Source organism: Dromiciops gliroides, chromosome 4 (genome assembly GCF_019393635.1).
Source record: "Dromiciops gliroides isolate mDroGli1 chromosome 4, mDroGli1.pri, whole genome shotgun sequence".
Lineage (NCBI taxonomy): Eukaryota > Metazoa > Chordata > Mammalia > Microbiotheria > Microbiotheriidae > Dromiciops > Dromiciops gliroides.
In genome coordinates, this window is record NC_057864.1 from 258,020,194 (window position 1) to 258,048,144 (window position 27,951).

Below are 27,951 nucleotides of genomic sequence, written 5' to 3' on the forward strand. Positions count from 1 at the left end.
CAAGTGTTGCTCCCCCAAGGGAATTGCCTCGTGGCTCAAAGGAAGGCATTTTGGGCCAGACTTCTGCCTTTTAGGAAGAAGGCCATGTGAGCAGTAGGAGTATGCAGAGGCATGAACTTTCAGAGGAGACTGAAATGGAGTGAAGAGTGAGGAGTTAGGCCAGAAGCCATCAGTCAGGCCACTGGGGCAGGGGTCAGATCTGATCTACTGTTATCTGTGGTCACGGTCACAGTAGGTAGGAAAAGGGTCTGCTTAGACAGGGCAGAATGACCCTCTCCCTCTGGTGGTGGGGAGCATCTATCTCTGGTGCCTGATCAATGTGTGAATTCCAAAGGGTGGAACTCTCTGAGGTGTGTAGATTGAACAATGATGATGTCATGTGTGATGTCAGTACTCAATCATCAATCAAAATTTATTAAATGTCTACTATGTACCAGGTACTGTGCTAAGCTCAGTAGAGGAGAAATAGGGGAGGGGCAGAGTGCTGAGACCTTTGGTGGATCAAGTGGCACATGTGTCAGGATTCAGGCAGGGTTGTGACCAGTGTGGATAGGGGATAGAGTGGCCCCTCCCAGGAGAGGTGGGGGAAGGGATGTAACAAAGCCTGAAATCAGGGAGGGCTTTGACACTGTGCTGAGGATATCCCCAGAGTCATGTGCTGAAAGCCATTCAAACCATCCCTAAGGCATCATAGTATAATGGAGAAAACACCAGACTTGAGTCAGGAAGACCCAGACTTAAAACTTCCCTCAGACATACTAGCTGTGTGACCCAGGGCAGATAACTTCCAAGATCCCCTTCCAGTTCTAAATCAACACTATGACTAAGTGATGGAAATTGAGGACTAAGCATCAGCTGTTCAAAAATGGCTAAAACTGGCCTTATCCTTTCACACATAACCAGGTAGTATCAGGTCCCCTTCTAAGGACAGTGGAGTTGGGGGTGGGAGGCAGCACCTTTTCCCAGGATGGAGGAGCAGTAACTAAAGCTGTCTGAGCCACTGCCCAGTGGTCTGGCCCCCTGGACAGCAGGGAACAGTGTGGGAGCAACTGATTCAGTAGAAAAATGTCCTACTTTCACTTCCCCTCCTCTTTTTCTGGCAGCACATTTATGCCCTTATCCTCACCAGGGTATGTGAATCAGGCAGAATTCAGCACTATGGACTGTACTCATTGAGTTCAAAACCCTTACTAGCATTCTTTTCTGGGTGGGCCAGAATTCAAAACAATGACAGTCCCTGAGTGTAGAGAATGTAAGAAGGAAGACAAACTCTACACATGAAACAGTCATTCTTAGACTGCAACAGAGTTGACCTTGGAGTCTGAAAGCCTGTGATTTAAGTCCTGGCCCTGACAGGCTCTGTGACCTTAAGCAAGTTATTTAATTTTTTGGTTCCTCAGGCACCAACACTGTAACTTGGAGAGCAAATGCCAATTGGAACTGATAGGGAGAACATGGAGGGCTTCTTACAAGATGAATGGGGGGGAAGGAAGGAGAGAGAAGAGAGGGAGGAGAGAGGGAGGGAGAGAGAGGGAGAGGAGGGAGGGTGGGGGAGAAAAGGAGAGAGAGGGAAAGAGAGACACAGAAAGACAGAGACAGAAAGATGGAGAGGAAGAAAGAGACAGAGAAACAGAAAGACAGAGAGAGGAAGGGTATAGTGGGAAAAAAAATACTGTTCTTGAAAGTCAATAGATTTTAGTTTAAAGATGGCTTCACCGGGGTAGCTAGGTGGAGCAGTGGATAGAGCACCGGCCCTGGAGTCAGGAGTACCTGAGTTCAAATCCAGCCTCAGACCTTTGACACTAGCTGTGTGACCCTGGGCAAGTCACTTAACCCCAATTGCCTCACCAAAAAAAAAAAAAAAAAAGATGGCTTCACCACCTTACTAGCGTGACTCTGGCCAAGTCAGAAACCTTACTAGCCCAGGCCCAAGTTCCCACTTATACAATGTGGGTAATTATATTTGTACTCCCTACTTCCCAGGATTGTCGTGAGGCAAACTGATAATGTCAAAGCACTGTGGAAATGTGGGTTATTCTTATTATTGCAAACCAATACATGGAGAAACACAAAAGGGCCTAACAAATATTGACCAAATAAGTCCCTGAGGGGTTCCGTGCAAAGGGACCGTGAAAGCCAGGTGAGGTTAACCAGGGATGGCTTCGTGGAGGAGGTGAGTCTGAGAAGTGAGGAGGCGGTTAGCGTAGTGGGCGGAGTTAAGAGAGGGTGAAGGGGCCAGTCATCCACATCTGAAGGAGGTGATGGAGTGTAGAATGAGAGGGAGGAGTCAGGGAGGGCGCAAGCCAAGGTTCGGGCGTTAGTTAGCGAGTCCCGGTGCAGCTAGCCCCAGCCCGTGTTCCCCGGGACGCCGGCGTCTAGGGGGCTGTGAGCGGCGTGTTGGCCCCCCGAGACGGAGCTGTCGAGTCTGTGCCTGACACCTCTTTTCCCTCCACTCTTCTTGGTCTCTTTCAGTTGGAGGAGGACAGACTCTCTGGGCACTCCCTCCCGAGGTACAGCCCCCTACGACGACTGGCGTCCTCCGTGTTCTCCTCCTCCACGCTGGAGACGGAACATTACCCTCACCCCGGCGGCCCCGGCTCTGGCTCCCTCATTCAGCGCAGCCGCTCGGCCGAGAGCAGGCCCAGTCCGAGCGCCCCCACCGGCGCCACGCGCCCCTCGCGCCAGGCAACCACAGACTCATGCCCTCGGTGCTCCGAATCTCCAGGTCCCAGCTTACAGCAGGTGTGGGCCGATTCACCCACAAGACCTAGGCTGGGCCCCCCTCCCCACCAGAGGGGGCAGGGCGGGGAGGGGGGGCGTGCCAAGGGAGGGGGCGGACAGAGAAGGTGGCTCCTTCCCAGAATGCAATAATCTCACTCACACACACACCACACACACACACACACACCACACACACACACACACACACACACACACACACATTTTCCCTTCCCCACTCCATCATGCAATACACGCCACCCCCAATAACATTGGCTCAAGGTACTGTAACATTCCCCTTCCCTGATCTAAAAAACCATCCACCATTCAACCCAAACACGAAATGGAGGTCTCTTTCCCCCATCCCATCTCTGCTCCCCATTCTTCCTTTGTCCAGTACCGACGGGAGGGGGAGGGGGAGCCAGTGGTGGTAGTGATTGGTGTAGTAGGCGAGGTCAAAATGAGGATGGATGGAAGGGCCCTGCCCCAAGCAGTCAGATGCGACTGTTCAGAGTTCAGTGGAAACGAAGGTGTCAGGGCGATGGGACGTCACAGACCTCAGGGTCAGTCTGGGGTGAGGTTTTCTCTGCGCCGTTTGATCTGTGATCTCCAACCTCTTGTTGCTGCTGAGTGACTTACCCTCTCCCCATCTGGGGAAGTGGAAGGCAAGACAGGGATAGGAGAGAAATGACCTAACCGTGTGTGTCGCTGCTACCCTGTATCTGACCAGCCAAAATCCCTCTCTCAGAACAGGCAGCTGGGTCAGAGCGAGTGTCTAGCAGGCAGTGTGGGGATGTGTGCCACTGTCCCAGTTTGGAAAAGTAGGGAGTGAGGGCTTTCCTATTGCCTCCCCTCCCCAAAAATGTATTTCGAGGCTCAGGGATGTTCCGACGGAACAGTCCCTAAGACCCAGCTCCCTGTCTCGTGTCATCATCCCAGGGGACAGTGTCTTCCAATCACCTCCCAACCTTCAGCCTCTCCTTTCAGCTACTCCTTGGAAATATTGGGGTTTCTTCGGACCCCAGCAAAGGTGCCACCCCACTTCATACCTGCCAGTGAAATCCAGCACCTCCACCCTCAGGGAAAAAGAAAGGGCAGTACATCTGAGTGTTAGAGAGCACAGGAGCTGGAGGCTAGGGCTCCCTTGAGAGGTTTTTCCCGAATGGCAACCGTATTTATTGCAGAAAAGCTAATACTGATTGTGTGTGTGTGTGTATTGATACTTGCCCTAGCACTGGGGAGGGGGAGATATACTTTTATTACTGAGTAATTACCTCCATACTATCAATTCTCAATCCTATCCCCTCCCCTTCACTTATTGGTTCATCTCCCTAACTCCTCCCCTTACCAGCCCTTTCTAGCTGGGCACAGCGATCCTGAGGGGAATCTAAATGAAAAACAAAACAAAACAAAACAAAACGAGGAGGTTTGGAAGAGATGATCACTGAAGTTTTTTGCAGCTTTGATAAGTCTATTTTCTAGGATTCCGAGGAACCAAGTTTTCCCTTGATAAAGCCTGTTATAGCGTCATTGGTCCCTTGGTGGTGGGGTGTCTTTAGGGACCAGGATGCCCTCCATTTGTATTTTCTGGGGACTGATCCTGATTTCCCTTAATTCCCCTCCACCTCAGTTACCTTATCTGTAAAATCGGGTGTGGGTTTGATGACCGCTAAGGTCTTTTCCAGCTCTAAAGTAATGATCCTGTGATGCTCCCATTTCGGTGAACTGACTTTCATTCTCTTCCAGTTCAGTGGACAAGTCTGGAGTTGTGTGAAGTAGGAATTTTTCCTTATCTTTCCATCCTCTTCAGAAGTCACTCTCCAAATCCAGGACAAAGCCAGGGGTCTCAGATTTGATTAGCTTGCGTTTCTGTGTCTGGAATCTTGGAATCACAGGCTGTTGGTGCTGGAAAGGATTTTAGACATCATGAATTCATCTCTCTGCATTCTCTTCACCTCCCATTAAACCTTATTCCAGCAAAGGAGCTTCTTTTTAAAAAAAAAAAAAAGCAAGGGGCAGCTAGGTGGCACAGTGGATAAAGCACTGGCCTTGGATTCAGGAGGACCTGAGTTCAAATCCAGCCTCAGACACTTGACACTAAACTAGCTGTGTGACCCTGGGCAAGTCACTTAATCCTCATTGCCCTGCAAAAAAAAAAAAAAAAAGCATTCTCCACTGGCAGCCCCATTCCCTCAAACAATCTTAGGTCTTGAGTTCTCTGGCCCCTACCAACTCCCAGTCCCTGATTTTGCTGCCCATTGCCCCAGAGGGTAATGGGTAATTTCTTCTTTGCCCCCTTCCTAGGAGGTGGCAGGCAAAGAGCCTCCAGGAAACCAAAAGCACAAAACACAGGAAGGTAAGATCATCGAATCCAAAAGCCATCCCCCTAGGAAGAAACCTGAGGGTAGGAATGTTCTCTGGCCCTTCACCTACCCTCTCCTTCATTCTAATGACCACTACTTCACTCAATTCTGGCAAACCCTCTGAGCTAATTCCAGTAGACTCTCAAAAGGACTTACCCCTCCACCACCTATAGCTATTTAAAAAATTTGCTTACTCCCACTTTCCTGCCATCTCCCTCACTCTTTGCTCTCTATTCAAGAGAATATTGAATATACCTTAATTCCCATGAACCCTCCCTTTCACTCCTCTAACCTCCTTCCATTCCTCTTAGCACCTTCTGTCTCTAACCACCTTGAAGGCCCCTCCCTTCTCAGTGAGACATATACTAAAAAGTACCCTGCCCCCCCCATCTCCCCAGAGTTCTCCCTAAGATTGCAGGGAAGGAGGATTCCAAAGGCCTGGGTAATTGGAATTAGGTCACTTTGATTACGGTCAGTGTGAAGTCAGCATTGTTAGAGGGCATTCTATTAACTAGAATTCTCCAGTTAATGTGTCCTTTCATATAGTCGTAGTTCATGGATCACTGATGCTATGCTCACAAAATCATGAATAGTTTCTAAATCATCAAAGATTAAATTTCATTCAGAATAGATTTTAGCATTTTACTGTATTCCCTTTGGGAAGCTGCAACCTTATTCCAACAATACCTTATGATAAGGTAAGGAGACTCTTTTTGTTTAAGTCAATCAAGAGCTCACATAATGTATTCCAGTACCCAGCCTTTCAGAGTAGTTCATTGGGGAGGTCATTGCTCAAAGCACATTGGAATTCCTCTTTAGGGATTGCTTTTAGAGCCTGGGACCCTTCCAGGGTGACATCCTAGGATCCTTTGAAGATGGATTTGTTTTTCTGTAAATAGTCAAAAATCATTCTGAGCCAATTCTGCAGAGTGGAGTAGGCAGTCAGTCTGGGGAATGATTAGCCTGTGTGGCCAAAAGTGAGGTGTGACTGCCCAGTAAGGGGCTGAAAGATTTTGTGTGATTTTAAAGCAGTTCTCTGAAGGCAATTCCCTCCATGGACTGGGCCCAGCCTCTGCTTGGATGAATTCTGGTGTGCTTGCTTGAAAAAAGTGTGTCTTTTTACCACTACATTCTTAAACAGAATTATTGGATTTACCAGAGCATCTCATTTCCTAAGGATGTTAAATAACTGGGAACTTACCTAATTTATTGATTTATTTATTTATGTAGTCTTTCATTTATTTACTTAAATTATTTATTGATCTTTCCTGGATTATATTTGTAGGGGGCCTAGGGTTATGTAGAAAAGAAAACTTTTTTCTTCCTTTTTATCCCTTCTTCTGTTTCCCCAAAGGGACAGAATAACATGCACATGTCTTCCTTCCTAAAGTTGACCAGCAGCCTCTCCCCTTTCTTTCTCCCCATAGTAAGTGAGGACGAGTCATTGCTGACTCATCTTTTGAGCAGGTTTCACCCACATTCTCTGCAGATTCACTCATCTCCTATTGCCCTAGGAACAGCCCTCCATCTCAGGGAGAGTATTTCCCCTTATCTGGGTCCCCTCACTGCCCACAGTGAGTGAAAATTGCAGGATAGTAGAAGCAGAGGTCAGAATGCAGTTGTACCGATTGGGAGCCAGGTCAACGTGGTATTCGAAAGAGAGTGGGCTATTGGAGATAGCCTCCAGGGTTAATGCCCAGAACCTACTATGGTGGGGAATTGAGCTCTCTGGCCCTAGTGGCTTAAGGCACTAAGTGGATGTTCTTTTGACCTCTGAACCCTGTCTTTCTGTGACGGAGCAGCTTGGTGTCCTGGAAAAGACACCTACCTGGCTGGGCCACCAACTCACCTCGTGACCTCAGAACTTCCCCTCTCTAGAATTTCTCTCTCTAAAATAAGAGGGTTGAACTAGATGCTCTTTAAGCTCCTGCCAAATCCAGTGACCCCATGATTCTGTCTTTTCTTAAACATGTGGGTCAAGGGCTTTTTGGAGAGTGGAGGGGCCCAGCCTTCAGGGCTCCCAAAAGGAGCCTGACCCACTCCAAGCAGGTGGGCTTCTAAAGAGAAGCTTGTGCTTTTTGGCCAAGCGAAGTGTGTGCATCATAAGATCTTAGAGGTGGAAGGAAGAGTTTTAGATGTCCTCTAATTCAACTCTCTCTTCTTTGATATAGATAAAAAACAGTCCAGAGGGGGTTAAGTGACTTGCCCAAAGTTACACAGTCAGTGACCGAGCTAAGATTTGAATGTAGGTCTTCAGATTCCAAATCTAGGCCATCCCAAGTTACAGTCTGCCTGGTATGAAGGCATGCATGTATGTGAGCAAGTGCATACTTGAAGGGTTATGTGAGTGTGTTCTGTGACTCGATGTGAGTTTGAACAGATACCATGTGGTCTTCTTGGTGTGTTTTAGAAAGGTCTTAACAGCTCTTGGTCCCAGGGCAGGAGTTAGATGAGCAGAACAGTTGCTAATGGTTATGCCCCCATCCCCAACCTTCCCTGGCCTTCAAAAGCTCTTCAAGCACCCAGGTCCACTCATCCAATCCAAATGAGGGGAAGGCATGAACAAATGGGCACTTAACCCTGATCTAAGTGGGGTGGAAGGTGAAACTCCATTCCTAGTTCATTATTAACCTTTTATACCCAGCTTATGGGGATTTCTACTTGTAACTGCATAAGGGCTCCGGATCTCCCTCCATTCCTTACTTTAACCTGTCCTACCCCAGGCTGGGTCAGTCTGGGGGACTGTGGATCCCAGTGACTTCAATTTGGGTCTGGAAGGATTCGTGGTGATCTCACTCATTACCTGCCAGGCAAATCTTGGAGGGTCTGAGGACTGAAACCTCTCTCTTGCTCCTCCCTACCCCCACCCCGAAAAGTGGGGGTGGGGGTGGGGCTTCTAGGGCCTACTCTACTGGCTGGTACCCAGTCTGACATGTGTCCTTGGATGCTGGGGTGGCCATAGTGAGATCTACCTGTGACTCTGGAGATGATCAAGGGAAATAAATCACTGGGGAGGGGGTTAATGCAGATCTGGGTGGGAGCTGGGGAGTTCATTACTCTTCAGCTTGCCAGTGTCCTACTCATCTTCCAGGGCTGTCCCCTCCTCTTGCTGTGTCCCCTTACCTACCTGGTTTTTGACTGGGATGAGTCGGGGAGGGGGGAGACCCTAGGTGAAAGTCCTGAGTTCCTTCCACCTTTGACAGGATTCAATCCAACCTAAAAGATAGGACCTGGGCCAATGACCCTTTTGCTGGTGAGAGGCCCCAGTGTGCTGCAAGTGCTGGCATTGTAGAGCTTTTGAATGTGAGGGATCAGCTTTCATTAAAGGGAAAGAACAAAGCCCTGATTCCCAAGCCAGAGAAGAACAGGGGGAGGGGGGCTTTTATTTCCTCAAAGTCATGGCTAATCTTTCATCCCTTTTTTTTCCTAATCCCTGCCCCCCTTCACCAACACACTCCCAGTACTTTTCTCCACAGGAACCACACTAGTAACTAAGTACCAGAACCTTTCCCATCTCTCCCTTTGCACCCAGCCATAGGGCAGTTTCATCTCTCTCTCTCTCTCTCTCTCTCTCTCTCTCTCTCTCTCTCTCCCTCTACCCCTCCCCCTCTCTCCCTTTCCTCCCTCCCCCCTTTCTTATTTCTCCTCCCAACCTGTCAACCCCACCTCATCAGCACCTGCAACCCCTGCGGGTTGGGCAGTGGGGGGAGGGTTAACCTGACCTTCTTAGATGGGCCCTACAGTTTGACAGCTCCTGTCCTCCCTAATACCCAGGCTCCTCCTTCCGGCTTTCAACCAACCTGAGGGTTAGAGAGGGGAGTGTAGAAAGGAAGATTGGTACCCAGCACAATGCCAGGCAGAGTGCTGCATTTTGGGGTTCAGGGTAGCCAAAGATCAGCCCTAGGCATGGAATCCTGTAGCCTTGCTGACTTCCGGTAGAGCGCGCTAAACACTAAAAGGCCACTACCTAGGCAGTGAGGTTTGGAGATTGCAGAGTGGGTTTTGGGAGTTCAGGTGCCCTTCATTTCCAGTCCCATATCCTTGTCTGGCACCAAGAGTTGTGTGTGTGGAGGGTTCCAAGGAGGCTCTGCTCCGCCGCTCATATTCAAGATGGTCCCCCAAACTTCACTCTTTACATCCTGACCTGCAGATGCTTAGGCACGACTGGTCATGACCTAGTGAGGGTGGGAATGGGAAAGTTGACTTTTGCCCTTTTCCAACGGCCGCCCACTCCGAGTTTTATTTTCTGAGCCACTTAGAGCCACAAAGTTCCGCCCTGCCCCCCCCCCGTTTCCTGGCAGCTCACACCCCACCCCACCCCTCCTGCCCTCGACGCCAAGTTAGAGATTTTCTTCGTCCTCCCCAGCCCGGACAACACCGAGGCGGTGGTGTTTCTGGACTGTTTTCCCAAAAGTTCATTCACTGTAGTAACTTTGTACTCTGCCCCCGACCCCTGCGCGGCGATCGATCGCATCACGAATGTATCTTGTGTCTTTTTAACAAGCTGCTAAACTAAGCCGCATGACCGGGGCTAGGGACGCTGGTGTGGGAGGAGAGCGTGGCGCTAGGGGATAGCAAGGCCAGGGGATCGGGCATGGGGTACGGGAAGGGGAGGCTTTCTCCCTGCATCTGTCCGCGAAGCAGGGCTGCAGCCTGCCCTCTCTCCCCCTCAGACGGCTCTTTCCGCTCCCTCCTGCCCCAGGCCTAGCACCCCATTTCCCACACACAGATTTCCAGAGCTTCCGCTTTGGGGTGACCTCAGCCCCCAAGCTGGCAGTGGGGGTCCTTTCTCATTGGCTCCTCCCGGAGGAGCAGGGGACCTGGCTGCGCCTCCTCCCCAGTTGTCTGCTGCTATTTGTATATATGTTGGTTTCTCTTTCTTTTTCGCCCCTGCCCCTGTCTGTGTTCTCACCCCGCCCCTCCACCCCCCAACTTGTTTCTTTTGGCCTCCAGCTCTCCTCTTTCCCTGGATGGGGCCTGGAGGGTTGAGGAAGGAGTCCCTCCCCCCACCCCCCCTGTACTTATGTGCTTCCAGGGTAGGGAGGGAGGGAGTTGAGCCCAGGGAAAGAGCTTTTGGAAGGGGTGAGGTTTTGGCTCAGTGGGTTTCTCTCCTCATCTTCCACCTTCCCCCAATCCTTTCGTACCTCACAGCCAGAAGAGCTGGGTCACCCCTTCCCTTACCTCTTTCCACCCCCCACCCCGCAAAAAAATTTGGCCTTGCAATTGGATGCCAAAGAGCCTAGAGTGAGGGGGAACGAAGCTCAGAGCCTGGTTCTCTCCGAGCAGTCCTGGCCCCCACTGGCCATAACCACTGTTCCAGAATCCCCAACCCCTCTTCTCTCCTATCCCCCCCATAATGGAGGCCACTGGGGGGGGTCCCCTAACCTTCCACTCCTCCCCATAAAATAAACTCAGGGACCAACATCTGCTTCCTTTGCACTTGCTCCACCATTGACCCCCTCCCTCCCCACTTTGGGGGACTGGGGGAGGGGGGAGAGAGACAGGGCTGGGGGCTCCTTCGATCTGACAGTATTGGGCAAAAAGAGGGGCTGCCCCACGTCCCTTCATCCCCATCCTCATTCCCATCGACCATTTGGGGGAGGGTGTTGATTGGGCAGCTCAGCCTGGGGGGGGGCTCAGCCCAATTTTCTCTGAGGCCATAAGCACCCTTCTTCCTCTCCCTCCCCCCCCCCCACCCCTTCACTTAGCAGACACCTGCTGGCCAGGAGGGGGACTGGAGGTGGGGGGCACAGGAGACATGAATCTCCCAAGAGGTCCTGAGCCACAACTGGTTTATCCCTGAGCCTCCTCCCATCATCACCCCAGCCTCTCCCCACCCCCCCACCCCAGCTCCCTTTTTTTAATGCAATAATACTGTATAATACGCTTGCACTATCCCCCCGGGGCAGACTAAGCATGCAAGAAACAAGAAAAGAAACAATTGGAAGCTTCTTTTCTTTCTTTCTTTCTTTGTGTTTCTTTCTTTCTTTCCTTCCTTCTTCGGGGTCCTGCCCATCCCTGGTGTACATAGCGGTATAGAGAGCGGCTCTGGGCTCTGGCCTCTGTATAATAAAGCATGCACTGAGCGCGCTCCCTCCCTCCTCTCTCCCTCGCCTTCCCCTCCGCTCGCCTCGCTGGGCTGCCTAGGACTGCGAGTACTGTACAAATCCAACACTTGAAGACGACACACCAACTACACAAACGCACACGCGCAAGATCACGGGGGTGGGGGGCGGACACGGACACGCACCGACACGCACACGCGCGCGGGGGGGTAGAAAGGGGAGTGGGAGGTAGCGCCCTAGGGGCCCCCAGCCGCTGTGCAAAGGATTTTGTGCCTTTTTAAAGTCCCTGTATGTTAATCCAGACAATCCCGAGAGCTTGTATACTACCAAATCCTTATTAAAGACTCCTTCCAGGAATCTGCCCGCGTCCTGCCTGCTTTCTTTCGCTCTCTCCTGTTCTGGTCCTGTTCTTGCTCTGACGCTCACCCCCCAACCCCAGGTTTTATCCGTCGCCTCAGGTCCACCGGGTCCCAAGGATTAGGGCTCAGGATACTGACTCAGCTGGGGAGATGGAGATGTGTGTGAGAAGGGAGAGGGAGGGGCAGGCTTTCTTCAGTATCTCACCGCTCCCCCTTCCTGCTGAACTTGGAGCTGAGTCTTCTTTGGCAGCAGGGACGAGGGCCCTCTCCTCCCTAACCCCCAGACTAGGGGTGTTTCAATCCTTGTTAAAGGATGTGAGGATCTTAACTTGTCACTTGGTGGGCAAGGGCAGGCATTCCTTCTCATTAGTTCCATTGGGTTAGCCATATATTTTATGGGCCAAGGACTGCACTCTGGGCAATGGGAGAGAATGCCATGTCTGACCTATAGCAGCATACAAAGAGTTGGACTACTCTAGAAGTCTTAATTTTAGGAATTCGGGGTCTGCTCCTGGGCCTATTTCGGAGTTAGAGTGAGATTTGCTGGTCAGGGGACATTGTGTCACCAGGTTCAGTCCTGGTTTCCTTTTGTGAAGAGCAAAGAGGAGGGGCTGAGGGAGAAGGGGCCCTGCGCCCAGCAGGCTAGAGCTGGCTCCGTGCCCCTTCCCCCCTCTTTGTCTCTGGGGTGGCAGCTGATGGCACTAGCCTACATTCCTGTTCTGCTCCCTTGCTTGTCCCAGCAAGTGGAAATAGGAAGCTGAGGACAGTCAGATCTCTGACTCTCCCAGAGGGGTTCTGACCTGGTGAGTGAGTTGCTAGTATTGCAGACACTAGTCTTAGCTGGGAGTGGAGGGGGAGCAATCTAGCTGGGAGGGAGGCAGAGAAAGGAAAAGAGAAAGAAGGGGCCAGAAGGGAAGGAAGGAGTGTGATGAGAAAGAAGTGACAGAGCAAGGCTGAGTGAGGAAAAACAGCCTGGGAAAGCAGAGATGGAGGGCTGAGAGTGAATGGGAAAGGGGTAGAGGACACAAGAAGAATCAGAAGGGGAAAAAGAAAGGGAGAAACTGAAACAGGGCAGAGATGAGCAGACAGAACAGAAGAGGGTTCATTGGGAGGTAGTTGGGGTGGCAGGGACTGAGTTACTGGGGTGGGGGTGGGGCAGGAGAAATAGCTTGGGGGAAGACGTAGAGGGAGGGAGAGGGAAGTCAGCTCTGCGGAGCTGGTTGTCGCAGTGCCCAGCCCCCAGGGCAGCCCGGACTCTCTCTTAGACTGTTATTCTCCTTAGGGCTAGGAGTAAAACAAACAAACCAAAAAGACAGAAGACCTCTTCTCCAAGTCCAATCTTTCCCAGAAAGGGTAAATGGGAGTGAATTTCTTAGCCCATCTCCCCACCCCCATACCCTAGGACATTTAGGCTTTGATTTCATTTGATCCCTATTGTAGGTTCCTGGCTCTTGCTGGGGGAGATGGGGCCCCTGGGTGAGTAGTCAGTCAAAAGGGTGGACCTTTCCCAGTAATTTCAGCCCATCCTGTGTCTTAGAGCTGGGCTGCTCCCTCACTGGGTCCAGACAGAAATAACTAGCTAATATCCTTCATTGTGTGCTCCTAGGCTGTCCTAAGGATGATGGGAAGGACATGAGCTGAGATGGGCCCTGCTCTCAAAGGACCCTGTTGTTAATTGGAGAGGAGGGTGGATGCTGGAGATTAATCATATGTGGAGGGGGCAGCTAGATGGCGCAGTGGTAAAAAGCACCGGCCCTGGATTCAGGAGTACCTGAGTTCAAATCCGGCCTTAGACACTTAACACTTACTAGCTGTGTGACCCCAGTTGCCTCACTAAAAAAAAAAAAAACCAAAATCATATGTGGAGACCAGAGGAACTGGGAAAGGAGGAGGACAAAAATCTAGGAAAAGAGAGCTTGAGAGACAGAGAACCTTGAGAGAAAAAGAGATGAAGAAAGAGAAAGAGAAGCGAGAGACAGAACCATATGTACTTTGCAATTAAGTAGAAAAGGATAAAGCACAGACCCTGGATTCAGGAGTACCTGAGTCAAATCCAGCCTCAGACACTTGACACTTACTAGCTGTGTGACCATGGGCAAGTCACTTAACCCCTATTGCCCCACCAAAAAAAAATCTCCCTCAGCAATTAAGTAGAAAAGTGAGGGCAGACCCTTCCTCTCCCCCCAACAACACACACTCCCTGAGACACCCCTGAGGCACCTTCCTGCACTGGATTGTAGTCTAAGAGAGATGGAAGAGTTTGGAATGGAGGCTGCTGGGACAAATGTTCTGCAGTGGGAGAAGGAGGAGCTGGAGTGTGGCCTTTCCCAGGACACAGATTCCTTCTGCTCCCCCCTCCCCACTTTGCATGGCACAGAGCCAAACACTGAACTGTAGTGAGAAAAATGCTGAACTTAGAAATCAAAGCTTTGTGTCAGAATTTTTGCTCTCCTATCTGTGTGACCTTGGGCAAGTCATTCACATATGAGCCTCAATTTCCTTTTCTGTAAAATAAAGGGGTTAGATAAAGTTACCTCTACAGTCCATTCCAGTTTCAAATGTTTCATCCTCTGGTGTTCAGCCTACATTCCTAATTGGAGATCAGTATCCTGACCCCAGCAGATAAAAGCTGTTGAAGGGATTTTTTACATCTTGGCTCTCTTGTAAGCACAAGGAAGAAAAATCAGCTGTCTTCCCCATGTCAATGCCCGTGCTCATAGCCTTGTGCCCATTCATTTTGAAATTTAGAGGGTCTGAGTTCAGAACTCAGATACTTATTAGCTATGAGGCACTGGGCAACATAGCCTCTCTCATGCTGTTTCCTCATTTGTAAAATGGAAATAGTGCCTGTCTCCCAGGGTTATTGTGAAGATAAAGGGAGATAGCATTTTTGGGGGGTGCAGGGCAATGGGGGTTAAGTGACTTGCCCAGGGTCACACAGCTAGTAAGTGTCAAGTGTCTGAGACTGGATTTGAACTCAGGTCCTCCTGAATCCAGGGCCAGTGTTCTAGCCACTTCGCCACCTAGCTGCTCCAAGGGAGATTGTATTTTTATTATTTAAAAAAAAATTTTTATTAAAAAAGGTTTTTTTGAGATAGTATTTTTAAAGAGCTTAGCACAGTACCTGGCACATAGCAGGCACTTAAATGCTTGTTTTTTCCTTCCTTTTTGTCAGTTATAACAAAAGGGGCAGGGAATAATGGGAAACACTGGATTCCCATGGCTCATTTGGAGAACCTGGGTGAAAAAAGCAGGAGGATTCGTACCAGCCTTGGGATAGCCCACAGTTTATGGGAAAACATTTCCCCCTCGGGAGAATGCTAAGCTGGTATCTGCCAGTCTAGTTTACTTATTCTTCTCTAAGGGAAGGAATTAGCAAAAATTTCATAATCTACAATAGAAAGGATTCTAGAGGCAGAGAACCTGGGTTCCAATCCTGTCTTTGATGATTACCATCCATGTGACCTTAGGCAAGTCATTTAACTTCCCTGGGCTTCAGTTTCCTCATCTGGTAAGTGTCAAGTGTCTGAGGCCAGATCTGAACTCAGGTCCTCCTGAATCCAGGGCCCCTGCTTTAACCACCTAGCTACCTCTCAGTTTCCTCATCTGTAAAATGATAAGGTTTTACTAGATGACCCTCTCAGGTGGTTTCAGCTATAGTTCTATGGATATCACTTCCCCTGTTCTGCCTCCTCCTTCTTCCACTGCCTTGCCTGATATGCTCTGGGGTCCCTATTGGTTCTTTCCACCTAGACCGACAGAGATGCTCGCTTCTAACTATCAAATTGCTCCCCTTCCACCATAAGTGGTATAGGGATTCGCCTATTCATTACAGGGTCAAAGGATGAGATCACACTCCCTTGCTGACCACTTCACACTGAGGGATCATAAAGTCATAGAATTAAGAGTTGGACTGGACCCTTGTAGTTCATCATCAGACTCCAGAGCCAATCTTATTGTAAGGTTCCTTCTAACTGAGTGGGTGACCCAGGGTTAGTTAAGACTCCCAGTTCTCTGATCCCCCAGGAATGTCTCTTAAACACCTTTTCCCAAACCATATTTAACAGAATTCTGATGTTCCACCATGTGAATAGGAGCTCAGTATGGCATTTTCTTTTCTTTCTTTTTTTTTGGGGGGGGGCAAGGCAATGAGGGTTAAGTGACTTGCCCAGGGTCACAACAGCTAGTAAGTGTCAAGTGTCTGAGGCCAAATTCGAACTCAGGTCCTCCTGAATCCAGGGCCAGTGCTTTATTCCACTGCACCACCTAGCTGCCCTCAGTATGACATTTTCGATGCTAATGTATTTGACTCCTTTAGAATATTAAACGTGGAATTGGTAAGTCAATATATCTCCCTTAGCCACATGATTTCATCTGTGTCAGGAACTCCAGATTGGCAACTTTTCTGTCTTAGAGAGTTTGCCTGGGCCGTTTTCTTGATGATAGTCATAGTCTAGTAAGTGTTCATCAATCAATAAGCATTTATTAAACATTCAAGTACTATGCCAGGTACTGTATAAGAGGTGGAGGACTTGAACTCGGATCTTCTCAACTCCAAGGCTCTCCTCTTTCTCTTAGGCCACCTTGCCTCTCTGTGTCTTTTTTTTTTGGTGAGGCAATTGGGGTTAAGTGACTTGCGCAGGGTCACACAGCTAGTAAGTGTTAAGTGTCTGAGGCCGGATCTGAACTCAGGTCCTCCTGACTCCAGGACCAGTGCTCTATCTACTGCGCCACCTAGCTGCCCCTCTCTCTGTGTCTTTTTAAAATGAACATCTTATTGATGTCCCTTTTTTACATCACTGTCATTTCCCAATGATTCACCCGTCTCCCAAAAAACCCTCCCTTGCAACAAAGAATATGGTTAAATAAAACAAATTAACACATTGGTTATTTTTGACAGTGTGCCTCATTGCCAAAAGAGGGAAGCATATTTTACTGTCAGTTCTCCAAAGTCATACTCAGTCACTGAAGTGATCAGACTTGTGCTGTTTTCCTTTTAGACCTAGGTTCCAGTTCCATCTCTGACATATACTAGTTGGGTAATCCTGGGCAAATCCCTTAACTTCTAGGTACTCTCATCCAGAAGTATAAACTACTCAGCCCACTGGCCATTGCTGCTATAACCAAATTAAAATGTAATTGGGAAGGGGGCGGCTAGGTGGCACAGTGGATAGAGCACTGGCCCTGGATTCAGGAGGACCTGAGTTCAAATCCGGCCTCAGACACTTGACACTTACTAGCTGTGTGACCCTGGGCAAGTCACTTAACCCCAATTGCCTCACCAAAAAAAACAAAATGTAATTGGGAAATATTTAACAAGATAAATAAAAATACAATAGAACATAGATAATGTTGATTTGCAGTTTTCTAAGCCAAAAGTGGCCTGCAAGGATAATTACCTAGGTTTAGTGGCCCTGTTTGTCTTTGAGTTTGACCCCACTGATCTAGGTAACTCTGAGACTATATAAATGGCAAAAAAGGTGCTGACCTGAATTAGTAGAGAAAGTGTCCTCACCAGGGATGTCCCTATACCAATGAAATCCTAGTTTCTTTCCCAGTCCCTACATTTCCACTCTCTACCCACAGAGCCATTGGATGTCTTTCAGTGTTGCTTTCCTTTATGTTATTGTGGGCATTGTTATACTGCTTTCCTGGCTCTGTTTTGTTTACTTCACAATGCATCAGTTCATATAGGTCTTCTCAAGTTTCTCTGAATTCTTAGTTGACATTTTGTATAGTGTAGAATTATTTCATTACATTCAGGTCCCACAATTTGTTGACCATACTACTATTCTTCAAAATGCTCACATGGACAAAATGGGCTCAATTTCCTCTTTTTCTCCAAAATTTCCCAACTTCTAACCCTAAGGTATTTCATAACATCAAGGCATTGGGCCATCATGTGTAGGTTCTGTCAATATATTTCAGACCCAAAAGTGATCTGTGGTCAAATTAGTTTGGGAAACACAACTCCAAAGGTCAGAGAAATCAGTGGTCACTGGTTCCTTCTCCATTCATTCATTAAGCAAACATTTTTTCTAATGCCTGTTATTTGTAAAGTATTCTGGAGGGAAAGTCAAATAAGTCTTGGTGAGTCAATCAGCAAATATTTATTAATTGTCTACTATGTACTAAGCACAGAGGATACAAAGAAAGGCAAAAACAAAGTCCCTCAGCCAGGGAAACTACTTTCAAACAGCTATATGCATATGAAAAAAATATATACATAATGTAAATATATGAGATATATATAGTATGTATATATTAAATATATATATAGTACATGTATATATATTAAATATAGTATAAATTGGAAGTAATCTCAGAGGGAAGCCACTAACATGGAAGGGACTAGGAAAACCTCACAGAAGGTGAGATTTCAGCTGAGTTTTGAAGGAAGCCAGGGAAACCAGGAGGTAAAGGTCAGAAGTAAGAGCATTTCAGGCACGGGGACAGAGGAAGACCAAATTAGGCTGCTGGATTTTAGAGGATGCAGTGGAGAGTAAAGTGTAAGAAGCCTGAATGGGTTAAATGTCAAACAGGATCATCATCATCATCATCATCATCATCATCATCATCATCATCATTATTATTATTATTTTGGTGAGGCAATTGGGATTAAGTGACTTGCCTAGGGTCACACAGCTAGTAAGTGTCAAGTGTCTGAAGTCGAATTTGAACTCAGGTCCTCCTGAATCCAGGGCCAGTGTTTTATCCACTCCACCACCTAGCTGCCCCTATCCTCTCTTTCTCTTTTTTTTTTGTTTGTTTTGTGGGGCAATAAGGGTTAAGTGACTTGCCCAGGGTCACACAGCTAGTAAGTGTCAAGTGTCTGAGGTCAGATTTGAACTCAGGTCCCCCTGACTCTAGGGCCAGTGCTCTATCCACTGACCCACCTAGCTGCCTCTCAAACAGGATTTTATATTTTATCCAGGAGGTAAAAGTTTGTTGAGGGGCACATGGGAGAAAATGGTGGTTGATGTGAACTTTAGGAAAATCACTTTGGTAGGTGAGTGGAGGTAGGGTGGAGTGGGGAGTAGACTTGAGGCAGGGAGACCAAATAGAAAGCTTTTGAAATAATCCAGACTTGAGATGATGAGGGACTATACAAGGCTAGCAGCTGTGTGAGTGGAGAGGAGATATATACATGGGAGATATTGTGACGGTCAAAATTAAAAGATTTGACAACAGATTAGATATGGGGGGGGGCAGTTAGGTGGTACAATGGATAAAACACTGGCCCTGGATTCGGGAGGACCTGAGTTTGAATCTGGCCTCAGACACTTGATGCTTACTAGCTGTGTGGCCCTGGGCAAGTCACTTAACCCTCATTGCCCCACAAAAGGGGACCAAAAAATATGTAGGGTGGGTATGGATGAGGAATGAAGGATGACACTGAGTTTTTTACTTTGGATGAAAGGGAGAATGGTGTTCTCTACAGAAATCGAAAAGTTGGGAACTGGGGAAGGGTTTGGGGATTTTTGGGGGGTGGGGGTAAGGGTGGTAGTGGGAATGAGATAATGATTTCTGTTTTAGACATTCTGAGTTTGAGATGTCTATGGGCCATCCAGTTCAAGATGTCTCAAAGGCAGTTGGGGATGCAAAATTAGAGTTCAGGGGAGAAATTAAGTCTAGATCTATAGATCTGGGAATCATTTGACAAAAGATAATTGATCCCTTAGGAGCTGATGAGATCACCAAGAGAGATAGTCTAGAGGGAGAAGAGAAGAGGGCCCCAGGGGGATGGTCATAGTTAGTAGATGTGACCTGGATAAAGATCCAGCAAAGAAGAGTAAGAAGTAGTGATCAGACAGACAGGAGGAGAGCTGGGACAGAGCAGCATCACAAAAATCCAGCGAGGAAGGAGCATCCCTCTCTTTGGCTTCTCAGCATGAGCTAAGGGAGTGGAGACATGCCGTGACCCCTGGGACACATTTGATAGTCCCCTAGAGTCACCCCAAGTACCCGCAAGAAGCCAGACCACAGAGCAGACTGTCCAGAGGCTCAGGCCACTGGCAGCAGGGAAGGAAAGGCAGAATTCCCCCAGGTTAGTCCCCTCCCAGCCAGAGTTCCCCTTTCCTCCAGACAAGTCTCCTCTGAAGAGGGTACCACTGATAGGGAGTGGACATTATGCTAATAAGGAAGGCATTGGGAGCAATGAAAAGAACTCTGATGTCAAAGATGTGATCAGTAGCAACTTCAGAGGATTGACTCTCCAAAGGGAGGTGGTGGACTCTAGGGGTGGAATAAGGCATACATCTTCAGACATAGCAAGCGTGTTGATCTGGTTTACCTAACTGTACTCATTTATTATAGTAGAGGGTTCTGTAGGGGGAGGGAGAGACATTGATTAGTAAGTGAAAGTTATTTTAAAATATTTTTAATTTTTAAATTTAATTCAAAAAACATTTTTTAAATAGCATCAATAAAGATTTTCAAAAGGAAGAGTGCTGGGCTAGGAAGCAGGACACATTGTCATTGCCTTTTTCTGGACCTCAGTTTTTCCATCAGTCAATGGAGAATCCTCCCAATTCTCCCCCACTTCCCCCAAGAGGAGTCCCCCAAGAGGAGTCATTCATAGGTGTTAGGAAGGAAAGGGTTTTGAGAATGAAAGAGAAAGGGAGGGGGCAGCTAGGTGGTGCAGTGGATAAAGCACTGGCCCTGGATTCAGGAGGACCCGAGTTCAAATCTGGCCTCAGACACTTGACACTTGCTAGCTGTGTGACCCAGGGCAAGTCACTTAACCCTCATTGCCGAGAGAGAGAGAGAGAGAGAGAGAGAGAGAGAGAGAGAGAGAGAGAGAGAGAGAGAGAGAGATTATAATCAGGATTCTAGGGGGAGGTGGGACACCATGACCAGGAGCACTTCCTCAGAGAAAGATTGGGGAGGGATGTGAGGGAGAAGGGAGAAATGACACCTTAGCTGGCTGTTGTCAATGAGTGGCCGAGTGGTAGGGTTTGTTGGTGATACCCAAGGAGTAGAGAAGGAGAGACAGTAGCCACAGGAAAAGGGATTTTGGTCACTGGTAACTGGGGTCAGAAGGCATTTCTTCTAGGGGGTTGGGCACTCCTAGAACTTAGGTCTGATTTTTCCTTGATCAAACCATCCAGGAGGAGCTGTCCAGGAAACAGTTGAAGGGATAGAGGGAGTAATGACACACGAGGAGGCATTCTAGGTCCATGTCAATCCAGATACCAAGTTAGTCAATCAGTCAACATTTATTGAGTGCCTACAGTATACCAGACTCTATGCTAAGCTCTGGGAATACTCTCAAGGGAATACTCCCTGCTCTCAAGGAGATCACAGGCTAATGGAGGAGACTGCATGTAGTCAAGTATGCACAAACAAGCTAGTAACAGGATAAATTAGAGATACTTGACAGAAGGAAAGTACAAGAATTAAAGAAGATTTGGAAAGACTTCTTTTGGGGGGGGAGCAGTGGGGGTTAAGTGACTTGCCCAGGGTCACACAGCTAGTAAGTGTGAAGTGTCTGAAGCCGGATTTGAACTCAGATCCTCCAGAATCCAGGGCTGGTGCTTTATCCACTGCCACCACTTAGCTGCTCTCTTGGAAATACTTCTTGCAGAAGGTGGGATAGGTGGCTGAGAAGCCAGGGAAGGGACTTATCGAAGGCTCATACAGCTATTAAGTAGAGAAGCCAAGATTCAAACCCAGATCTCTGGATTCTAAGCCCCACAGACCTTTCGACTATCCCATGCTAAACCAAGTACTTCCTCCTCTCAATAGCTTTATGCAGATGAAACAACAGAATTGTAATATCATAGATTTAGAGCTGGAAGGGACTTTGGAGGCCATCTGGCTGAACTCCATCATTTCACAGATGAAGAACCTGAGGCCTAGAGAGGTCAAATGACTGGTCCAGGGTCACACAGCTATTGTGTCTGAGGCAGAATCTGAAACCAGCTCTTCCTAACTCCAAGTCCAACATTGTGTCTGCTGCCTCATGAAATAAGCTTCCTTATGGCATGGAGGTGATCCTGGGTTTTCAAAGACTAAGCCAACACACTAAGCATTGTGTCTGGGAGGTCCTGCCAAGCTGGAGAGGCTTGTAAGTACAGCACCAGAGGGGTGTCTGTGGTGCAAAGTCCAGCCTAGATAAGTTCAGAGAGTCTCATCCTTGGGAGGTGGACCAGCAGTTGATGACTTTTCTTCTGCCACGGTGTCTCATGAAGGCTGTCTGATAGGGGTTGTGAGCTACATGGGTAGAATAAGGCAATCCCAGACCTTTGAAGTGCTGGGTATTCAAGGGTTAATCACACTAATATATGTTGTTGTTGTTCAATCCTGTCCAACCCTTCCTGGCCCCATTTGGGGTTTTCTTTTTTCTTTTTTTTTTTTTGGTGAGGCAATTGGGGCTAAGTGACTTGCCCAGGGTCACACAGCTAGTAAGTGTTAAGTGTCTGAGGCTGGATTTGAACTCAGGTCCTCCTGAATCCAGGGCCAGTGCTCTATCCACTGCGCCACCTAGCTGCCCCTGGGGTTTTCTTGGCAAAGACACTGGAGTGGTTTGTCATTTCCTTCTCCAGCTCATTTTACAGATGAAGAAACTGAGGCAAACAGGGTTAAGTGACTTGTCCAGGGTCACACAGCTAATATGTGTCTGAGGCCAGATTTGAACACATGAAGATGAGTCTTCCTGACTCCAGGCTTGGCTCTTTATCCACTTCCCCACCTAGTAAAGTACAGTGGTGAGAATGCTGGCTCTAGAATTGGAGGACCTGTGTTCAAATCCTGACTCTGATGCTTACTCCTTGTGTGACTTTGGGCAAGTTACTTCACTTGTCTGGGCCTCAGTTTCCTCATCTGTAAAATGATGTCTAAATAGCCTCTGGGGTCCCTTCCAGTTCTGTCTGTTTTGTGACCTCTAAGGTCCCATTGTAACTCTAAATGTATGACCAACAAATTAATCAATCAATAAGCATTTGTTGAATACCTACTGTGGGCCCGACATTGTGCTTAGGCTCTGGGGATAAGAAGACAGAAATGAGTCTGATCTTGCCTTTGAGAAAAGACAACATGTACATACATATACCAGATGTTCCAAAAGTATTGATGCAGTTTTAAAGATTTTAATAGCTCTTGAGCTACTAAGCTATTAAAGTGTAAAACTTGCACCAAGACTTTTGGGACAGCCTGTATAAGTACATCTACAGTTGATGATAAGTAATTTCAGAATAGAAGTTACTGGCAGCCAGAGTAGGGGCAGGGAACATCAGGAAAAGATTTCTGTAGAAGTCAGCCCCTGAACTGAGTGACTCTGAAGGCTCCTAGTCATTCAGTCTCCACTTTAAGACCTGCAGAGATGAGGAAGGCATCATCAAATAGTGGAAAGGGGTGTATGTGTGTGTATATATATAGATATAACCCATATCAGATTACCTGCTGTCTAGGGAAGGGGGGCGGGAGGGGAGGGAGGGAGAAAAATCTGAAATTAGAAAGCTTGTATAAACTAAAGTTGAGAACTATCTTTACATGTATCGGGAAAAAATATAATATTTTATTAATTTTTTAAAAATAGTGGAAAGGGGACTGGCCTTGGAGGCAGAAGATCTGAGTTTGAAGATTGACTAGATGCTGACTATGTGACCTTAGGCTAGTCACTTTCCTTCTCCAGAACTTGCTTTCCTCATCTGTTAATGGAAGGGGTTGGACAATTGTCGGGGCGGGGCGGGGGGGGGGGCGGGGGGGTGGTGGAGTAATCTCTAAGATTCCCCTTCAACTCTGTCATTGATGTGTCTCAAGTGTCTCAACCCCATTGAGACTCAGTTTCTCCATCTGAAAAATAGGAGTAATACCTCCCTACCCAACCTCACAAAGGCTGTTGCAAGGAAATCACACTGAAAAGTGTTATATAAATATGAGCCATTATTATTATCATCACCTTCCAAAACAACCCATTCCACTTTTGGATAGTTCTAATGAGGAAGTCTTTTCTTATATCCAACCAAAACCTTCCTCCCTGCAACATTTCCTCCATTGATGATAAAGTGACCCTTCAGGGCCAACCAGAAAGCATCTAATCAATCCCCTTTTCAAATGATCCAACTCCAAATGGTTGAGGGCAACTATGAAGTCACTCTGTATGTCTTCCATTGTCCAAGCTAACTGTCTCCACCTCCTCCCTCTTCATAAATTGTCTTCCTGAGTTACTGGCCAGAACCAGCTATAGAGGAGCCAAGCAATCACCCTAGTAGCCAGATTCTCCCTTTGAACCCTAGACAGATGTTCCAGGGTTACGGATACTGGTTAGAAAGGAAAGAAAAGAAGGGAAGGTGATAGAAAAAGAGAGAGTGAGGGAGAGAGGAGGGAAAGAGAAGAAGATGGGAATGAGATAGAGGGAGGATGAAGGAGGGAGAAAGAAGGAAAGAGAGGAAGAAGGAAGGGAGAAAGAAAGAGGAAAAGTGAGGAAAGGAGAGGAGAAAAAAGGAGGGAAAGAGTTGGGGGAGAGAGGGAATGAGAGAAAGACTGGTCTCATCAATCAGCAAACACTTATGAAGCACCGTTTGTTCAGTCGTTTCAGGCTTGGACAACTCTTCATGACCCCTTTGGGGGTTTCTTGGCCAAGATACAAGAGTGTTTTGCCATTTCCTTCTTCAGCTCATTTTACAGATAAGGAAACTGATGCAAACAGGGTTAAGGGTCACACAGCTAATAAGTGTCCGAGGCTGGATTTGATCTTAAGAAGTTCCTGGCATTCTATCCACTTTGCTACCTGGCTGCCCTGATTAAGGCCAACTGGGCAGCTAAGTGGCGCAGTGGATAAAGCACTGGCCCTGGATTCAGGAGGACCTGAGTTCAAATTTGGCCTCAGACACCTGACACTTACTAGCTGTGTGACCCTGGGCAAGTCACTTAACCCTCATTACCCCGAAAAAACCCCAAAACCTAATTAAGGCCAACTGTGTGCCAATATGTCAGTCTCATTCCTAGAATCTAGCATAGTGTCTGATATACAGTAATAATAAAAGCTAGCAATGATAGAGAACTTTAGGGGTTTTGAAATACTTTATATATATATATATATATAAAATGTGTGTATATATGTGTATGTGTGTGTGTGTATATATATATATAAAACCACATTTGATCTTTACAACAGCCCTGGGAGAAAGGTGCTATGATTAGCCTCATTTCTCAGATTAGGAACACAACCGCTGTATATGTGGTTTAGATTGATTCCTCTGAGTTGAGGGGTGGGCAGTGCAAAAGTGGCCCAAAGGCGGGCCGGATGATGATGACTCTCTACTGGCCATTTGGGTTAGGTGGATGCAGGTCATGGGAGGCCCATTGCTGGGATACTTTGGGTTGGTAGAGGAACAGGGGAATCTCAAAACTCATCCAGTCCTCCCTGAATCCAATTGCAGGTGTTCACACTGTCTTCACCTTTTGAGGTGAATGGCCTCCCTAGGGCTGTGCCCCTGAGCCTTCCCTACCAGGACTTCAAGAAAGACCTGTCTGATTACAGGGAGCGTGCCCGCCTCCTGCATAGGGTCCGAACAGTGGACTTCTCCCATGTTGTCCTCAGTGCCCCTTGTCAAACGATCCCAGCTCCCGTCCAGCAAGAGGTCAATGGGAAGGGCCAGGAAGAGGATAATGAGGATGAGGAAGAAGAGGAGGAGGAGGAGGAAGAAGAAGAGGAAGAGGAGGAAGAGGAAGAAGAGGAGGAAGAAGAGGAGGAGGAAGAGGAGGAAGAGGAAGCAGCTTTGGGGCATGTGCTGGGGCTTAGAAGTGACTCCAGCAGTGAAGTGAGCGAGAAGAGCACAGATAGAAGTCAAGAGGGAGCCCCATCCACGTTACTTGCTGATGACCAGAAAGAATCCAAGGGCAGGGCATCCATGGCTGATGGGGACTTGGAGCCAGAGGAGGGCTCTAAGACACTGGTGCTCTTCTCCCCAGGTGACATGAAGAAGTCACCTGTCACCACTGACCTGGCTCCTGACCCTGACCTAGGCACCCTGGCTGCCCTGACCCCACAGAATGAGCGGCCCCACCCCACAGGGAGCCAACTAGATGTGTCTGAGCCAGGGACACTGTCCTCTGTCCTCAAGTCTGAACCGAAGCCCCCCGGGGCTGGTACTGGGGTGGGACCAGCTGTAGGATCAGGGGGAGTTGTGGCAGCTGCCTCCTCACCCTTCACCAAAGTTGAAAGGACCTTTGTGCACATTGCTGAGAAGACCCATCTCAATGTTATGTCTTCCGGTGGGCAGTCCCTCCGGCCTGAGGAATCCTCCCTTGGCAATGGAGGGCTAGGCCCAGAGACCATCCTGGAGAAGGGAGTTGTTGAAGAGAGGCCCCCTGTTCCCTTAGAGAACGGCAGTATTCTGTCTGGGCCAGATGGAGCAGAGACAGAGAGCTGTGCCCTATCTGTACCACCTGGGGATACACCCTCAGAAGTGGCTGGCGACACTCTGCCCAACGGCTTTGCCCAGACTAATGGGCAGCCCCCCACCATCCCGCCTGAGCCTGGTCTGTCTTCAGAGCCCGGGGTCCCAGAGAAGACAATCCCTGTGGGCCCTGGATCCCAGGCTCTCCTTGGCCCCCGCCCCCGGAGCCGTATCCCCGTCCTCTTCTCTGAGGAGGACACAGGCTCTGAGCTGTCAGCCTCAGTCTCGGCCAAAGAACGGTGGGGTAAGCGGACGCGGCAGCCTGACCTCGCACGCCTGGTGATGGAGAAGAGGCAGGGCCGCCTCCTGTTGAGGCTTGCCTCTGGAGCCTCATCATCGGCTTCATCCAGTGAGGAGCGGCGTCGGGCCTCGGAGAGACGCTGTCCGGCACGGGATCCGAGGAGGATACCCATGACTCCGATGACTCGGCCCCAGGACAAGTGGAACGGGCTGCGGGTACAAGGAGCCGGATCCCTCGCCCTGTCAGTGTCAGGACCCCCACGCCGGTACAACTCAAAAGTGGGGGGAGTCCCCAGAGGACGTCACACCCTGGTGCCCCCAACAGCATGGTCCCATCACCAGACACAGCCATCACCAGCAGGTGAGACCCTTTGAGGGGCAGGTAAATAGTGCTATGCCCCATCCGTCTCTGCCCACAGGTGTGGTGCTATGTGAAGGATCTGACCCTAGTCTTTAGTCCTCATTAAATCTTTCCTGGAAGCCAACTCTCTTTTGGAACCTGCCCAAGGGACCTTTGCCGTTTGTTTTCAGTATTTTCACCTTTTTCCTAAATCGCCACTAATCCACTGAGTCCCCCAGCCTCCTGGGCCCTGAGCCCGTTTGACTTCTGAGTACAAAAACTTGCAGACTCCAATCCTTAAATACCCTTCTCCTGTCTCCTGCCACTGGCCCATAACTAGAAATCTAAGCACCTGCTTCCTTTTTACTTTCTAACTCCCGGCATCCACACACCCTATACCAGAGTACATTTTCCAGGGTTTAGTTACAAGGGGAAAAAGGAATATACAAATTTGGAAATAATACCATCAGATAAGAGAATTAGAAGTTCAACTGGGTAATATTCTACTTTACAGTTATTCTATGTAGCTATAGTTTTTTGAGAACTAACTTGGCCTCTGAGGCTCTGTAGGCCTGGGTACCCTGGCTTCTTTGACCCTAGAACTCCTGACCACGCTTAAGCCAATTTGGGATTCACCTAGGTGGGCACTCTGAAACTGTCTCATTAGTGCATCTTTGGATCCCAGGTCACGATAAGACCATCACAAAGCATTGAGGGTGTGGAGGGAAGGACGGTAGACTGTTGGCATTTGACCCTTGTTCCTTCTGGAACATATCTGCCCTTCCTCCAATCAAGGGAAAGACAAAGAAATTTAAAAAGTAAAGCCACCTAAAAATAGAGAATAGCACTAATCAATTAATCAACCAACATTTATTAGGCACCTACTAAGTGCCAAGGTGCTGGAGTTACAAAGACAAAAATGGAACCATCCCTGTCTCCAGGGAGCTTGCGTCCCATGGGAGAGACAACATGTACTTAGATTGCCCTCAAAGTAGACAAGACAAGCTTGGACATCTCCTTGGAGGGATCCATCCGTCCACCAGGTTGAGCCATGAGGATTCAGGATGCATTGACAGAATGACCCACCAGGATGCCAGCCTTGGGGCAGTTTCCAGTGCGCCCTATCAGGCTTCTACTGAGCCCTCCCTAAATGGGAAAAGAGTAGGTTCATGCTGGATTCCCCTGGGGCTCATGCCCCATTACTTTGCGGGTCCCTGACCTCCCTCCCTAATAATGCCTCAATAGGTGCCCCTAATGGTGAGTACCATTATTTGGTTGTATTCATAGCATATTCCCCACGGCCTCTATCATGGAAGAGAAAAGCAGGGAAAGGAGGCAAGAAGGAACTCAGAGTAGGATTTTCCTATTTCCGTTGTCCAAAGACTAGAATTCTTGGACTTCAAGAAAGTGAGCGTATAGTAGAAGTGGAAAGCCCAATATTTCTCCCCCAGAAAGAAGAGA

The 27,951-nt window shown here is 48.3% G+C and overlaps 1 protein-coding gene across 1 annotated transcript in view; it reads left to right on the forward strand.

The window, feature by feature from the left end:
* TTBK1 (tau tubulin kinase 1) overlaps positions 1 to 27,951 on the forward strand; it is a 77,438-nt gene that overhangs the window by 42,560 nt on the left and 6,927 nt on the right. Inside the window, 2 exon segments of the mRNA XM_044002539.1 lie at positions 24,891 to 26,282; positions 26,285 to 26,510. Of these exon segments, the coding sequence (XP_043858474.1) occupies positions 24,891 to 26,282; positions 26,285 to 26,510 (1,618 nt within the window).